Source organism: Lottia gigantea (assembly GCF_000327385.1).
Source record: "Lottia gigantea unplaced genomic scaffold LOTGIsca_17, whole genome shotgun sequence".
In the NCBI taxonomy this organism is placed as follows: Eukaryota; Metazoa; Mollusca; class Gastropoda; family Lottiidae; genus Lottia; species Lottia gigantea.
In genome coordinates this window covers 1,519,214-1,537,410 of record NW_008708133.1, presented here as the reverse complement: position 1 = coordinate 1,537,410, position 18,197 = coordinate 1,519,214, and the positions used below count along the sequence as shown (strand labels likewise).

The 18,197-nt window shown below is 31.5% G+C and overlaps 2 protein-coding genes across 2 annotated transcripts; both read left to right on the top strand.

Moving 5' to 3' along the window:
- Window positions 1-5,062: 5,062 nt before the first annotated feature.
- LOTGIDRAFT_158514 (hypothetical protein) lies at window positions 5,063-8,180 on the top strand (the record flags this gene model as incomplete). Its single annotated transcript, XM_009051669.1, has 4 exons — window positions 5,063-5,082; window positions 5,729-6,192; window positions 7,903-7,958; window positions 8,136-8,180. 4 exons carry the CDS (start codon window positions 5,063-5,065, stop codon window positions 8,178-8,180), a joined length of 585 nt encoding a protein of 194 aa, XP_009049917.1.
- Window positions 8,181-10,831: 2,651 nt separating this feature from the next.
- LOTGIDRAFT_231076 (hypothetical protein) lies at window positions 10,832-16,949 on the top strand (the record flags this gene model as incomplete). The annotated part of the gene is made up of 4 exons (XM_009051668.1): window positions 10,832-10,869; window positions 15,043-15,108; window positions 15,542-15,644; window positions 15,887-16,949. The coding sequence occupies 4 exons, from the start codon at window positions 10,832-10,834 to the stop codon at window positions 16,058-16,060; spliced, it is 381 nt and encodes a 126-aa protein (XP_009049916.1). The 3' UTR covers window positions 16,061-16,949.
- Between the last annotated feature and the right edge of the window lie 1,248 nt (window positions 16,950-18,197).

The following is an 18,197-nucleotide window of genomic DNA, read 5'->3' as shown; positions in this document are numbered from 1 at the left end:
CCTGTGTGTCCAGAATTATCTGCGTTTGAAAGTTAAAAAGACATGTCATTTCTATATGCCCACATCTCTCTATGTGGACGTATATTGTAGGCACCCCTATCGGTCTGTCCGTCTGTCCGGCCGTCATTTGCTAGTAAACGCTCTAAAAACTAGATTTTTTGATGGAATTAAATGAAATTTGGTATGTGTATACATATTCATAAAACGAAGGTCAAGTTCGAATTTGAGCTATTTTCAACCGTTATTGCCCTTGCCCCAAAATCTTTACCATCTGCATGCCGTGGTGGGCGTACATTGCTGTGGTCCACTATCTTTAGAAATAGAAAAATAAATTCCTAGTTTGAGATATTTTTGAAGGAATTGTGCGATTTTCATACATTTCTAGTATTCTGAAGACTATTGACATATATTTAATACTCAAATCAACCCCTTAAAATAGCGCACCTGTCCCTTGGAGAAGAATTGCAATATGCGTATATCTGATATGCCTTTTGGAACTATGTTAAAGAGGAACAGTCGGCATTTTCAGGGGTTTGATTTGGGTCTTGATTGTGCTTTAATAGTCTTAAGAAGTACTAAAACGCACGAATATCGAATAATCCCTTCAAATATATCTTCAAACTAGAAATTACTGATTATGTAAGCTAAAAAAATTCCTGTTTCTGAAACTAAGGTATGATTCGTTGAATGGATAGTGAAGGTGTACCTTTAAAAGCTATAGAATTAAAGAATTCAAGATATTCATTAAAATTACTCTTTCAGTTAATTGTGTTAATATGAAGATGTGGTAATATTTTTAATTTTGTTTATGAGCTGTGAAATAGTTTAGCTTGTCAGATATTCCTTTCATTACAATATTTAATTAAATTTATTCTCTTGGTGCTAAATATTTTCTTAACTATTATCACCTTTTTTACTTTAAGGTATTTAAAAAGTTTTGTTGATTGTACTTGGTAACTCTTGGAAATTAGCTTGGTAGTTTTACTAAAGCGGAATAATAAATAATTGGAATAAAAAGATTTATAAAAACTCTCTTGACATCAAAATATCTATTATCCGCAAATAGCAAAATGATACAATAACCGAATCACATTCTTATTCTGGACCTTGACTAGATGGTCATATCTGACCCTAACTTCAGGGGGCCCAAATTGTGAATTGAGTTTTGCCTGTGATAAAATAATCATGAAGTTAATTTCACAAGTGAGATGAATGAAATCTATAAAATTGATAGATCATGTTTTCTAGAGATTAACACACACTCCATGTTATTTTGACCTGTCAAAAGATCTAAATAGAAAATCGTGAATAATGGTGAAATATGACCAATCTATTGACTAGATCCATTTTTTCTCCATTAACATCCCTGCTTCACTGAATATTGCCTGCTTTCTTGATGAAACTGTTCAATTTTATCCAAATGGCATGATGGAAAGCAATGAATTCAGTCTTTTTTCTTACAATCTGGAAACTTTAATTTACACTTGTAAATTACCTCAAACTTTTTATGTAACATGTTTGCAACAATCGAAAATTTCAGATTCGAGAAGAATTAAATACCAAGCAGTTCAAGACCACTTATTCCAATTTCTAAATGAAGTATTTGTTCCATTCTGGGCCTGTACATTTAGGAGAATCAAACCTTCCCTTTCTGAAAATCTAATAATTTACCACTTTGAGACCAGTTTGGGGTCAAAGTAAAAATTTGTGGCCTTCTTGTACCTTCTTGTATCTTTTTTGTCAAGTGTTCTTGTAATATTTGAGTCTATTTTCATGAAGAAATAGAAGAAAAGTTGGAACTACCAATGATTCATGTTGGCTGAAGCTTGGAAGACGTTAAGGAAATTAACAAGGAACCAACTTGCTTTAGACAAATTGATTTTCTCTAACAAGAAATAACAAGGGAATGCCAGAAGCTAGGACCATTTTATTGGTCTAAAATATTTTTATTGAAAACATGGTTTGATAAGAAATGAAAAGTAATGATGAAATATTGAACTTAATTTGTCCAATTTAATGTGATGTTCATATTTTGTCTTTATGTTGCCATAATTAACATTTTTGTTCATTGTCTATGTTTCGTATATGAGCTTTCTATTTAGTCTTATTTTCGTAAAATTCTGAATTACCCCTGAAAGCTATTTTCTGATCAGCTTTTCTAAAACTATTCAATACTTGAGCAAACCTCATGGGAACTGTATAGAATTTTTCGATGAATTTAGATTTAGAAATATGATAAATCTGGCTGTATTTACCTCAGTAATGGAATTTTCATGGCCATATGAAATCAGTGAATAGATACTTATATTGTATAAGTGTTTAATACTTGTGAATCAATAGATGTTATAGATTTTAATTATTTTTTATCAATACTGCCATTGTTGTCCATAGTGCCATTAAATGATGATCACTATTAAAAGATAAATCAACAAAATCATGACCTCATCCTTAAGTTACTAAGTGTTCTGAATATTACAAACACTGCCCATGGTAACAGGATACAGATCTTATGAAAGATATTCAACTTACTTTGGATAGAATAAATAATCATTGGACAGAATACTCTGACTTGAAATTAATAAAATTTCTTCTCTATAAAATGTTCTCAAACCAAAAATAATTCCACCTTGTTGATGTCATGTTTCCTTTGTTATAGAATTATAACATATTTTCCAATTTTACTCAACATTGATTTTTATTATATGTTTTCTATGGTTACTGTAATTAAAATTTGTAATAGTCAGAATGATATATGAAAAGTATTTGTGTTTGAATGTGGCATTAAATTTATAAGACCTCTTTTCACAAATGAACATTGAGGTTAAGCACCACAGATTGTGACCTCTAGTCAGAGTTCATACACAGTTATTGTGTAGTGTGTTAATCTTGGCTAAGTCTGCCACAGCTTCATCATCTTATTCCATATTCTAACAGGAATCAATAATTTTCCGACTGAGTACTCTCTGGCCAACATCTAGTACCCTCTCCATCTCTTTAATCAATGATGTGATTGCTCACACAGTTAATTCATGATTCTCATGTCAGATCAGAGGCAATTTATACTTATTTTTTGTCTTCCATTTTGTATCTTACTTTTATTTGAGATGTAATATAACTGTGTAAAATGTGTTGAAATATCTAATAAGAATAAGACACTTAGTTAGGACAGATAGTTAGGACAAACAATCTATTTTGATCTATTATGAAGTCTTACTATACAAGCCAGGAAAAAAAAGATGTAATCCTGAACCATTGCTTGAAAGACTTCTGTGTATTTTGGCTGTAAGCAATGATAAACATGTTTTTGTAGCTTCTGTGATTCAAATAAAATAAGTGGAAGGCACAGATGACATTTTCTGAAATATCAAGATGAATTGATGAAGAGTTATGTGTAAGGAGTTATTTCTATGTGAAATGATGTAAACTTTAAACAATGATTGGTAAGATATTGACAGCACCATAATTACAGACCTTCTGTATTTAGTACACCTCAGTTGGCCGTTGATAATTATACCTTAAAGTAAATAAGAAAGTGTTGATACGAAGAGATCTAATCAGTCTGATATTCACCTTACCACCCTAGAAATAAGTTGACTTGTTGAATGATGTACTAGTGTGGGTAAAGATAAGAAAATTGGCGAAGAATATCCTCAATAAGAAATAGATTATAAAGGTCATTTTCTTCTAATCTTGTTTACAATTTCTGATAAAGATCAGTTTACCAATTCTTTTACTTAAAATAAATCTGATATTTTCATCATCAGTATTAAATATGTAACAGAAGCTCTGTAAACACATCATTAAAATAAACATATTGATAACCTTGTGGTAATCATAATGGTGGTAAACTGTGGATTGTGTCCAAAAATCAATCATCCATTCTCTGACCTTTCAATCCCTATCACAAATCTGGATCTACCAGGAATTTCTCAGAAACATAACAATTCAAAATTGGATTGGAGCAACTCCTATAAAATGTGACATGTTATATCTGGCTGTAAATGTAGCAATATCCCATCTGTATATCACATCTTAGGAACAGGTAGGACAAGATTTATCAGGCTATATCAGATACAGCTTTTGGTATATTCAGAGATAATATACATGGCATGCATACAAGTGTACAGTATCACAGCAGTATAGAAAAATATTCTTAAGGAAAAAACAAACACCAGTTAATTTCTTTTGGTTGCAACAAACCTGTAGATGCTATTCAAACCAAACTGAATTAACTGTAGACTGACTTGTTATATAGCTATTGATTATTCAAAAAATGAACATATAATCAATTGTAAGAAGAAGATAATTCAAGTCATTACCAATTTCTAGTATTTTCTACTGAGTATAGAATTCCAGGCACCATTTATCACATGATCAGTTCAGCTTGTTAATAGATTCAATTTGGTAAATTCTATCATTTACCACCAGAAGATCACATTAAGACTATTTGTTTTATTTGACCCTGGGGAACTTTTTATTCACTAAGTAATAGCTAGACTATAGTAGTCTCTGGTATGGATCTTGTGTGTGATCACGGTAAAAAATAGGCCAGTAATTTTAAATGGTCTTGGTCAGAAATCCTCATTGGTAAATTTACAATTTCATTGTGACTGTTAAAACAATAAAACCATTTGATCATTTAAGGAAACAAAAATTTTGAATAGGATATGTCCTATCAACAGTCGTAGTTAAAATATGGGAAATAAGTAGGGAAATTTCATTATTATACAGCACACATTTCTTTTAGTACTTTCCTTTCAGGAAACCTTATATGAACACTTGTCTAAAGTGAGAGAGTCTTTCGGAGTAAACCTTTATCTTCATACCAAGATACAATACATATCACAATTTAAAGGCTACAATATGGTGTAATAGATAATATGTAAGACTTGTATTGTGATGTATCGATACTTGACACAATATGATACATATATTTTGGCGTGGTGCATCCTGTATCCTGTGTATTGATTTAACAATATAGTCAGCACTAATCTGCATTATATTTTATATTAGTAGATCTAATTATAATCATATCCTGAATAAAGATACAAATATCTGTATTATGAATCATGCAGTAGAAAGGTAAACATTAAACAGATGGTGGATATGGTAATATGATATTAATAGAAATCTAAACATCATTAATTAAGATATTCTTAATAAAATAATATTTCTTCTGAACCTCATTAAAATGAATTCGTTTTTTAACTCTTACCCTCGATCATCGCTAAAGTTTGCAGCATCTTCTCAAATTGTGCACATTATAAATTCTCTTGCTGATTAAATTGCAAGTGTGTTCAAGATAGATTTTCGACAGGGAAATTGAAAATATGTTCAAGATAGATTTAAGACAGGAAAATTGAAAGTGTGTGATTTCAAGAATGATTTTCTGACAGGGAAATTGAAAGTGTTTTCATGATACATCACAAGTCAGACTGAAATTTTGCAAATCACCAGATAACCAGAATGATAGAAATTGAAAGTGTACACTTGATGGACCACCAGTCATAAGGAAATTGAAAGTGTGCGAGTGTGATAGAGTTCACGATATTAGATAGATGGAAATTGAATGTGTGCTCTGATAGATTTTGGACTAAAGAAAATTGTAGATGTACACATCTATTTACATTTGTAAATTGTACACATGATAGATCTAACACAGATAGAAATTTAAATGTACACATGATAGATCTAACACAGATAGAAATTTAAAATGTACATGTTGTAGATCTAACACAGATAAAAATTTAAAATGTACATGTGGTATATCTAACACAGATAAAAATTTAAAATGTACATGTTGTAGATCTAACACAGATAGAAATTTAAAATGTACATGTGGTAGATCTAACACAGATAGAAATTTAAAATGTACACATGATAGATCTAACACAGATAAAAATTTAAAATGTACACATGATAGATCTAACACAGATAGAAATTTAAAATGTACACATGATAGATCTAACACAGATAAAAATTTAAAATGTACACATGATAGATCTAACACAGATAAAAATTTAAAATGTACATGTGGTAGATCTAACACAGATAGAAATTTAAAATGTACACATGATAGATCTAACACAGATAGAAATTTAAAATGTACATGTGGTAGATCTAACACAGATAGAAATTTAAAATGTACACATGATAGATCTAACACAGATAGAAATTTAAAATGTACATGTGGTAGGTCTAACACAGATAGAAATTTAAAATGTACATGTTGTAGATCCAGGATGAATAGGCATTGAAACTGTACACATGATAGATAGATTTACAATAGAATAAAGACAGGGTTTCTTGTCTGTACAAAAACAACAGAAAATGACTTCGTTAAAATGTTGCTATCGTACATTAAATAATGAATGACATTGTTGTATGAAGGAAGATTGGCAGTGTGCTAAAAATATTAAAATACCTTAAGTATAAAGAAAATAGGTAAAAAATAAAAAGATGAGAAAGAAAACTGCAGGAGATACAGGCATGTTTTTAATCAGTAGAATATATTGTCTTCACATGTTTATAATAAACTCTTAAACTATTTACTTTAGCTTTCAACAATCATATCCTACCAGCCTACTTATTATATTGTTTGTGCCTTGATATTCTAAAATCACAGAAAACATCATCAATTCCTTTCTTTGATTTTAAATTGTCAGAATATGTTGATATAATTTGATTGCTTGCTATGAATCAGTGGAAATGGTATACAAATGTAGGTATTAGTGTGCTTTGATTTGATTTTTATTAATAGTCACCTTTATGGAGAAAAGCTTACGTCAACTTCTCCTAACCTGACTTTCAGGAATCTCAAATAACACCTTTTGAAGATTGCCTCTTCTGAGTAAGCCAATCTATAGATCGGTCTTAATCACATAACTATATACTTGCACAATAATTCATTACAAAATAGTTCCTTACACAATAATTTGTTCTATTTAGTTAGAATTCTTTCTACAAGAATTTAAAAAAGAAGATTTTATCACTTACCAAACTGATAGAATAACTAGTTAGTTATCAGGAATTCTTGTCGTAGCAGAGTAAAATGGTTTCAAGTCATCAGTGGTTGTAAAACTAAGGATAACTGAAGTATGTGGAATAGCGTGGCGGTGATGTTTTATCAACTCAATGAATATATTAGAGTATCACCAGTGTTGCTAAGTTCAATAAATCTAATTAAAGGTTGTGTAATTAGCAGTAATCATCTCAGTTGTTGGTGACTTTATATTTTTATGCAAACTGGTAATCGTGTAAATTAGATCATAGAATCTTTGCTTTGCACATGTATGTGCACACAATCCTCTTTTCACAGTTTATTGCAGTCAAAAAAAAATGTGATGAAATTTTAGCTTTGTTGTAATATTGCTATGTTAATTGTTTTCCAAGATGCTCCTCTCTGTTTAATGCAGTTTTATACCTTGACTGCAATAGCCACTATTCTTGTATCACAGAATGTAGTAATTTGATTGAATTGTACACTAGCAAATAACAAATCATAATCATTATTTCTTATTTTAAATGCCTTTCTGTCAAGCACTCTATTGACTGTATTTACTAGTGTATTTATAAACTTTTGTGATACAAGAAAGGTGGTTATTGCAGTATAAGACAACTTGACAACTAATAGCTTTATTTCGGACAGATTTTTTAAAAGGTATTTTTCACAATTCCTTACTTCTAAATGTTCTCAAGTGCTGACAAACTTATTAGTAATTTTACAAATTTCTACTATTTTTTCTCTTTCCTTCTCTAATAAATGAATCGCGATAATCATCGCAATAAACTGTATCGTTGAATTCGTATCGTATAGAGCATCGAATCACAACTTCAAGAATCGTTGCAACCCTAGTGGGAGGCCTATTAATTTAAAATAATAAATAATGAAATTTTATTCAGTACAAGAATCTCAAGATTCTACTTTAGCTGACTTTTTGGATTTGATCCAAATCAAGGTGAGAAAGGAATCATACAAAACAAGGGAGTTGTATGACAGATTTTTGAATACAAGTCAAAGGGTGTAGTAAATAAAGATTTTATGTAGGTATATCTTGGTGGATTAGGACAATACAGACCACACAGAATTTAACCAGAATATATTTAAAACAGGTAGACTGGCTATGTTATTTCAGTTAAACCATGTTTTAACATGTTCTAAAAGATTAAGATTAAGTTGAGCTTAACTTGCTTAATTGGTTAATCAGATGTAAGGTTGATAATAGATCTTTAACATATCTTTACTTTCTTAACATCTGATTAGATTACAATTGACTTGTATTTACCTGAGATTACCTTCAAGTAGGCATCCAACAACACGCACAGTATTTCATCAATGTCCAATTCTATTTATGCTAATGCTGTAGGTGTCTAAGTATCAAGTATTATTTATATTGTATGTAAATCAATAAAATTTATATAATAAATGGATTAGGGATGTTGTTTCATGAATTAGTAAATGTCTGAAACACAGCATCTTCAACTCGGCTATGAACAAAGTGACCTGAATTGGTTTTTATACGCCCACATGGAAATGTAGACGTATATTGCTGTCGCCCCTGTCCGTCGACATTTGTTGTATACACGATAGAGGCTACAGTTTTTATCTGATCTTGATGAAACTTGGTATGCACATATATATTGATGAGATCTCGGTCAAGTTCGAAATTGGTAATAATCGGATGAATGGTTTCAGAGTTATTGCCCTTAAATTTGGCTTGTATGCACGATAAAGGTTACAGTTTTTATCTGATCTTGATGAAACTTGGTATGCTTGTATATATTTATGAAATTTCGGTTAAGTTTGAAATTGGTACTAATCACATGAACGGTTTCACAGTTATTGCCCTTGACTTAGTAAAAATGCGTTAAATTTGGCTTGTATGCACGATAAAGGCTACAGTTTTTATCTGATCTTGATAAAACTTGGTATGTTTGTATATATTGATAAGATATCGGTCAAGTTCGAAATTGGTAATAATCGGATGAACGATTTCAGGGTTATAGAGACTGCATATCCGATCTTGATTAGACTTGGTATGAGACCTTAGTAAAGCTTGAAATTAGTAATTGGTTTCACATATTAAACCTCTACAGACTTTGTTATCATTTCTGATAGCTGATAGTGGGCGTATGTTACCTTGCCTGGCAAGCTATTTTTTGTTATATATATATATATTTTTGGTGCTTTTCGCCCAATTTACACCAAAATTTATTGTTTTTACTCACCACCAGTCAGTAATATTTCAGACTTGTCAGATATTTCCTGATTTATGGCACAGAGTTGATGTGTTTACCTGATCTATAGGTGTGCCTTGATGGTCAGTTATAATATAAATGAGATCATCTGTCAGCATACAGAAACTATTTAGTCTTCAATCAGTTCTTCTTCCATTTTCTTCTTTTATTCTCACTAGTCTTACCCTTTGAATACTTTTGCTATGTACTCTTTATGCTTTCTTATTTTCAAAACGTGTTTGATAATTTTTCCACGAATGAACAAATGCTTGTGTGTGCGTGTAACGAAAGCTATCTGATTAGAGGTGAATTTATGTACGCATGCGTAGTGACGTGACAATTCAGAATGGCGCGCCCATTTGTTTGATAGTAGCCCAACTCTTAGTCTTAGCTTTTAATGCTGTTGCCACGCCGTAATCCTAGTCGAAAAAGCAAATTGTCGCAAACAGTGGGTTTGAACTTGGATCCAGAGAAGGCATTCAAGGGAAGCTTTACACGTCGAAGATCTCGAGAAATTTCGTCAATATCATCGCCTAGACAGACAGTCTTTTAAAGATGTTTGGGCAATGGTCGAACCTATCAATTCCAATCATGAGAATAGAATACGCCCTTTAATAAGCCCAAGTGAAAGGCTGACTGTTGCGCTAAGTTTTATGGTGACAGGTAACAGCGTTAATAGTAATATTTCTTCATCTTCTGAAGACTAAGAATTACTATCCATCAAATTCAATTCCAAGGGCGCAGCCATTTTGAATTGTCACGTGACTTCGCATGCATATATAAAGTTACCTCTAAGCGTTTGATTTTCAACTTTTCGACGCGATTGACCAAAATCATACAAAAATTTAGCCGCACACGGAAGCTATCGCCTTAAGGAAAAGTGCACAAATGAATTCTGACTCAATAATGGCACGAGTGTGCGCTGGACTTAACAAGAGCAATTTGTTTTAAATAACCAACATATTGTCACACATTAGTCTTTAAGCAATAATCAATTGGTATGTACTTGTCATGTAAGTAGTGAAGTTCAGATTAATATTGGTTAATTGTACTGTGTTTAAGAACCTTAGATTTGAAGGTGATCATTTACTTTTTTGTCCTGATAATTTAAATAGAAGGAAAGGTTAGTGATAATGTTAACTGTTGATAAAAAGTTTAAATAGCAGGAATCAAACCTGAACTATTGTGAAATATAGAAATATATGGATATCATACAAATTGCCTTCAATCTTGGAAAAAGTTTAAAATTTGTAGCTGACAAAACTGAAATTATTTGTGATATATTATTTTGATAATAAAAGAGGGGAAACTAATAATATAGTGTAGCAGAATCAATAAAGATCTAAGATAAAAAAAAGTAATATTACATGGTTTAAGATTTATTAATATTGACCACATATTTCATTATCTCAAAGAAAGTAATAAATGCACAAACACTGTTCTGTATGTTGACAAGAGGACTTATGTCAATATGGTAGCAGTTTATCTGATAACTAAACAGAATAATATTCTTCTGTAGGACCACATAGAGTATAATTCCATTCAATGCAGAATCTATTGTTCCATTAGTTCATAATTCATTTTGATCCTCATAATGGTTGATGGGTTATTTCTAATGATTAGTCCTCCGAAGTAAAGTATTTTTTTGTGACACTTCATGCTTCTTAGGCTGCGTTTCCACCAAGTTTCACGTGACACGTATCACGTGACAATAGGGGTTTCCACTGGATTTCACATCGAACATGTCACATGTCATGGCATTCGTCCTGTGTTCGCCATGGGTGACGGTTCCGACTCGTCTGACGAGGAAATTCTTGCTCTATGTCTGTTGTACCGGCGAGCTAGGAAGAGAAACTGCAGCAGACGCTCAATATGGTGCAGGGACCATTACTTATTGCGTCCAGAAAGGGGCAAATTTGCCAGAACGTTTCGCTATCTCATGGACAATCCATACAGAGAATTATTCTTCAATCCAAGTACATATATCTGTTTCTTGATTTATGTTGGATTAAATTAAATTAGTGTTTATTTGTATGTTTATGATAAATAAATGTGGACATTTCATATACCTTCTTGCGGTGGTTGTAGCTTTTCATCAATCTTCTCCCACACCTGTCTTCTTTGGTCTTGGTTTTTATAGTCTTTATTTCTGGGGTCCCATAGAAGTGGGGTCTTATGCACAAGGCATATCAGATTGTGCTTATAGTCATTCATGTTTAGGACAAGCGTAAATAACTAATTTTAGACGATCAAAACACAAGCTCATTTTGAATTCGATACGAACACGTGGAGTTAACAAAAGAGAAAGTAAAAGCAGGGGAAAACCCAAGGGAAACCCCAGATCGGTCATACGTGAAACATGACACGGGTAAAAAAAATGAACATGTTGATTCTTCAAAAACGTGTCATTTCACGCCTGACAAGTGAAACGTGAAAAGTGACATTGATGGAAACGGTTCCTACCAACATCATATGTTTATATTTCTTGTCACGTGTCACATGAAACTTGGTGGAAACGCAGCCTTATGCAGCAAAAATATCCTTCAGTTATTTAATACTAATGAAAAAGATAGCTTGCTAGGCAAGGTAACATACGCCCACTGGCAGCTGTCAGAAATGATTAAACAGTCTTTAGTGACTACTGGGTTGCACAATATAGCTAATAGAGTGAAACGTCAAGTCATTAAATTATCCGATCATCACAAAAATCAATGGGGATCATCTTCATAATGACATTGACACACAAAATAAAAATCAAAAGAATCTGTAAAAAATTGTAGCCTGTAGAGTGAGCACGAGTTGCACAATATAGCTAATAGAGAAAAACGTCAAGTCAGACACGATATTTCGGTGAAAAATTATCCGATCATCACGAAAATCAATTGGGATCATCTTCATAATGACATTGACACACAACATAAAAATCAAAAGAATCTGTAAAGAATTGTAGCCTGTAGAGTGAGCACGAGTTGCACAATATAGCTAATAGAGAAAAACGTCAAGTCAGACACGATATTTTGGTGAAAAATTATCCGATCATCACGAAAATCAATAGGGATCATCTTCATAACAACATTGACATACAAAATAAAAATCAAAAGAATCCATAAAGAACTGTAGCCTGTAGAGTGAGCACGAGCCAAATGTGAACGGACCAATGGGGTGATTACAATATACGCCCATCTTACGTGTGGGCGTATAAAAAAGTATTTGGCAAAATCTGAATGAGAATAGCTATACTATATTCATCAAATCAAAATAGTGAAACTGCATCCACTGATATTATCAAATAAACGATTTGTTGTCTTCAGCATAGAAAACTATATCTTTTGCTTTGACAAGTTAGAAGTCCATGCAAAACTGATTTTTTAATTTCTTTTCAGCTGGCTGACTAAAGAGGCACATTAAAAATATCTCTATTCAATTCACAAGGAACATCTCTAGAGATATAAATCAAATTTTATCAAACCAGAAAGTTCTACCATGTATGAAGCTATCTGTTGTTCAATCTACAAATTAAACCTGAAAATTAATTATGTGGAAAAAAGTGACATGAGAGATAGAATAGTCAAACAAATTGTCATGATATGTTCTATTGTGTGGTAGAATTCAACAGGGAGTTTCATTCCAGTTCTTTTAATTTGTTGTATAAAATAATTAATCCTGCTAGGGCCTATGTTACCTTGCTAGTATATATTTATATTGGAAGTTTCTATTAATTATATATGTTATAATTATTAACAATGCACTTGTTTGTAGTGGTTGATTTGTGAATAGAGCTTACTGACTAGTCATTGAATTAGTCGTAAATTCTTGATAAGTTTCATTGTTATCTATTTTGTTCAATTTAAGTCTTACCCAGTTTTCATAAATTGAACTATAGGTGGTGGAAGGATACATCTAACTCCTGGTACTATTAGGCAGCAGCTGGATTAGTGCTGACTGGAGTGGTGTAATCAGGATCACATTGATGCACTAGGAACATACTGCAATGGTATGCATCAAGAATCTGGAAAGATTCTACCAAACTGATAAATACAGAACTCTGTTTAAGATACAGTTAGGTTTTATTCCCAAACATTCAGCGGGACAAAAAAAATGACAAAAAATTCTTCCCAATGATAGCATATATAGACAATCGGATATAAAAGTACGTGGTAACTTGGTCACAGGAAATTTAGTCACCGGAAATATGGTCTCAGTAATACAGGAACAAGATATTATGGTTATAGTAATATGGGTACAAGGTATTTTGGTCACAGTAATACGGGTACAAGGTAATTAGGCCACAAAAATACGGGACCATACTTTCTGTGACCAAATTTACTGTGACCAACTTATCTACATCTGGATATAAAATCCTCAGAAAAATATTCCTGGGTTTTGGATTTAATTTGGATTATAAATGTGAGGAATAAAAATTCCAAAAATAAAAATTTTGGAATAATATTCTGAGTATAACATAATATTAGTGGCAATAGAAGATGGTCGCCCAGTTAATCAATATTCACTGTTCCTTTGTCGCCTTCCTTAAAACGTGAATAGAATGATGCTTTATTTATGCTTTATTAATGGCACACAAATGTTGCTGCACGTCCAGTGCACCGAAAATTCCTGAATGTTTTATTATTTGTAGTTTCATGACAAAATCTAGATGGCTGACACTGATAGCATCAATTTGCACCATTCCAATTTCAAACTTTGATTTATGTCATAAAGCATATTTTGCAATTACTCACTTCACCAAACACGTAGTTTTAGTGGAATTGCAGGAATTACATTCTTAAAATCAGAATGGTGCAAATTGATGCTATCAGTGTCCCTGATACACATGCAAAATTTTGAAACCCTCATTTGAAAATCCCTGAAATTGATCTACAGTACAGTATATAATTGAATGGAATATTTTAGCAATGTGGCATCTGTTTTATAATAGTATCTTACTGCTCTCTGTCAATAACATGTTCTCTTCATTAGATTATACTGTAAATTATATTGATTTTTCTTCAAATTAAACTAAATGGAAATGTGTTGTAAATTGTGTGAAATGGAAAAGAAAAAAGTTAAATGTAGTGATATTTTATGTCACATAAGTTCACAATTTATTTATTCAATCAATTTAGTTCATTAATGAATACAAAATTATGTTATTGGAGCAGAACTATTGATATAAAACAGACATAAAGTGCATGATATGTATATTGTTTGATTTACTCATATAAAACAGGGTTGTCAAGAGAAGCAGGTATATCAGAACATCCATTATACATCTTGTGCTCTCTATGACTCTCATTTTTAAAAATATTACAGACCTACATAAACTAGGTTTCTATTGAAGTTTATTCAATACATAATATGTGATTAGAAGGTAAACTTTTTGACCTTACAGGACCTTTAACGAACTTTTAAGATAAATCATACCCTGTACTTGTTGACACTCTCTTTAAACCCCTTTACCTGATATAAATTAAAGATGTACAACCAATTTGATGTATCCCTTGCAATTAACAAACCCTTGTTTAACAGAATACCAGCTGACTAGTGTATAAGACTACCTATTCTTAAATTGTGAAAGATACTCTAAAGTTACCCCATGATGTTTCCTTAAACACCATGGAGCTAGAATGATAAGATTGAAGTACGGATTTCCTTGTTTTTGATTGATTGATTGCAATGCAGAAAACATGATAAAGACTGGAATATAATTGAAAATTATTGTGAAATCATCAATACAATGTGGTAATTTCTAGGGTGTGGTCTTTTCAAGTTTAGGTGATGAGTACAAGTTCTAATCCATTGTTACAGATCACCACGTTGTGTGAAAGAAAATCAGATTAAAAGATTGATAGCATTAGAAGGAGATCTGATCAAGTAAGACTTTGTAGACTTTTTAAATTTCATGAATTCAATTTTTTATTGAAACATGGATCTGACACTCAATTGCAATTCTTAAAACTTAGCTGAAATGTATCATATGATGTTGAAAGTAGTTAGTGAGGCAATTTAACAAGATGAGATCCAGAGTTGTATGCCCTTGTTAGGACAGTTTTTAAATATTGTTGGATTTTGTATTCTGAGGCAACCTTATAAATGTTTTATGTTTAACTTGAAAAATACTACTTACAGCTCTACTGCCCTTGTAGTATTATTATGGTGTCTTAATGAAATGATACTTTGAATTGATTTTCGTGTAAATGCCATTGAGACATACATGTAATTCTAGTTGACAAAATATTTCGATAACGCATGATATAAGTTGAGAATACGAATGTAGTCTATTACATTACTATATTTGAACTTTCAGGACCAAAGGTTATAAAAAAACACATATTCGAATACCAAAAGGACATTGCTGGGTTGAAGGAGAAAACAGAAAATATAGTATTGATAGCAACTCATATGGCCCAGTAAGTATTGTATTTATTGTAAGATATTATTGAAATTCTTCACATGAAGATTGATCTCTTTTATTTTATTATATGAAGGGTTCATTTAAATAAACAGGGCAATGAGTTAAGTTTATCTGCTGACTCGTTAGTCTGATTTACAGATGATTTTAATTCAATTATTTCATTAATTTTACATGTAATCATTTTATAATAATAGGATAAACTATTGTATATATTTTATATATTTTTGTATAATTTAGGTGCCTATAGCATTGCTGTTTGGAAAGGCATCACATATTATATGGCCACTTGATCGTTGGAAAACACTGGAAAAACAGTTTGATCCTAGTCGAATATTAACAGTTAATGAATATGAAAAAGCTGACAAATCTAATGAGGAAAGTGACTGTGATGTGTTAAGAATATTAGACTGAATACTAGTAGTGATTAAGATACATTCTGTGCAACAAAAATTCTGAATAGACATGAACTCTAAATTTTAAAAAAACTAATGGATACAATACTTATGATAGTGATCCAAGAATACTTTCTCTACTTTAGTTAGTGCTTTTATGAATAAAAGAAAATATTTCTTTGAACAGCACCCTTGAGTCTCAAACTTGCCTGATAACTGATTATGCTGAAGACTGGGCTAGTTTGTTTTTAAATATTTTAATTTTAAACAAAGCTGCTAGTTGGCATATGTTAAGTAGCATTGCAAACTAACTTTAAATGGCAAAGATGTTAGTATATTTGAGTGTCAAATCACCATTAGACAGTTCATTATCTTTTTATAGGGTTATGAGGGTTGTATTCAACCTTGAACTATTCAGAGTCAGTCTTTACATTTATTTGTAAACAAACACAAAAAAGGGCTTTTTGATGAAAATGATGAATTTATGAATACAAATTAGTTATGTTATATAATATGGCCTCAGAAGAATAATAAATCATGACTTATTTTATATAGATACTGCCAAATATTGCTTAAAAAGAGAAAAGTTAAAAATTAAAATTTACATTCTACTATAATATTACTGTTGAAGGTGAGAAGATAGTGGATTTGTTAGATGTAGATTTTTTAAACAAATTTCCTATTTACATTTAAGGAAAGATAATGTTTTTATTGTAAATATAATATTGAATCAAATTTTCAACAACATAGTTGGCAAATCAAAAATTGTGCATAAGATAAATATGTCAAACACAAACATATATTTGAATGTGATTTTAAGAGAACTCCCAAACCAAAGAATTCTAATATTGTGACGAACTGTAATGAAGATTTATTATTATTATATTGAATGAAATAAAAATTGAGAGAAATGAAAGACTTGTTACAGTCTTTTATCCTTGAATATATTAAACAAGTGGTTGCCTAGCAAGATAAGCCCACTTTCCTGATATATTTTCAGTATATTTTCAGTATATCAAGGGCAGCCACCTATCTGTGTCAAATCATACCAACTGTTCAAGATATAGTTGATATAAACAAACACACATCATTTAATAAAATTCTGACATAAACTGTCACCTCTATCGCATTAACAAGCCAACAAATTTTGATGCATTTTTACTAAGTCAAGGGCAATAACTCAAATTTCGAAAAATTGTCAAATTCAATCTTGAATAAGATCTCATCATTATAAATACAAAATTTCATTAAGATCAGTTGAAAACTGTACTCTCTATTGTGTTCACAAACAAATTTTGACGCGTTTTTCATAAAAAAAGGGCAATAACTTAAAAATGTTCATCGAAAGATCATCAACTTCGAACTTGTCTGAGATCTCATCATCATAATATTGATCACACCAAATTTCATTTAAATCGAATGAAAATTGTGGTCTCTATTGTGTTCACAAACAAATTTTGTCGCGTTTTTCCTAAGTCAAGGGCAATAACTAGAGATAGTGGACCACAGCCATATACGCCCACCACGGCATGCAGATGGTAAAAACCAACCATCCATTTTAAGTTTCATCAAAATCGGTTGAAAACTAAGAGAGTAATAGCATATTGAAGATTTTGGAGCAAGAGCAATAACTTGCTTCTAACGGTCAAAAATAGCTCAAATTCGAACTTGATCTTCGTTTCATGAATATGTATGCACATACCGAATTTCATTTGATTTCCTTCAAACACTCTAGTTTTTAGAATGTTTACGAGCAATTGATGTTGATAGAAGCACTTACTGTATAGAGGTTAAAGGGCGATAAATCCTCAAAACTGACGTAAGAGGTCTAAATCTTCAAAAAGCCTTAAACTTTCTCAAACCTTTCAATTTAGGTCTAATAACATCCATTTTAAGTTTCATTAAAATCGGTTGAAAACTAAGAGAGTAATAGCATATTCAAGATTTAGGGGCAAGGGCAATAACTCTGCTTCTAACTGTCGAAAATAGCTCAAATTCGAAGTTGATTTTCGTTTTATGAATATGTATATACACATACCGAATTTCATTTGATTTCATCAAAAAATCTAGTTTTTAGAGCGTTTACAAGCAAATGTTGACAGACCGACGGTCGGACCGACCAAATGATGGACGTACAGGGGTGCCGACAATATACG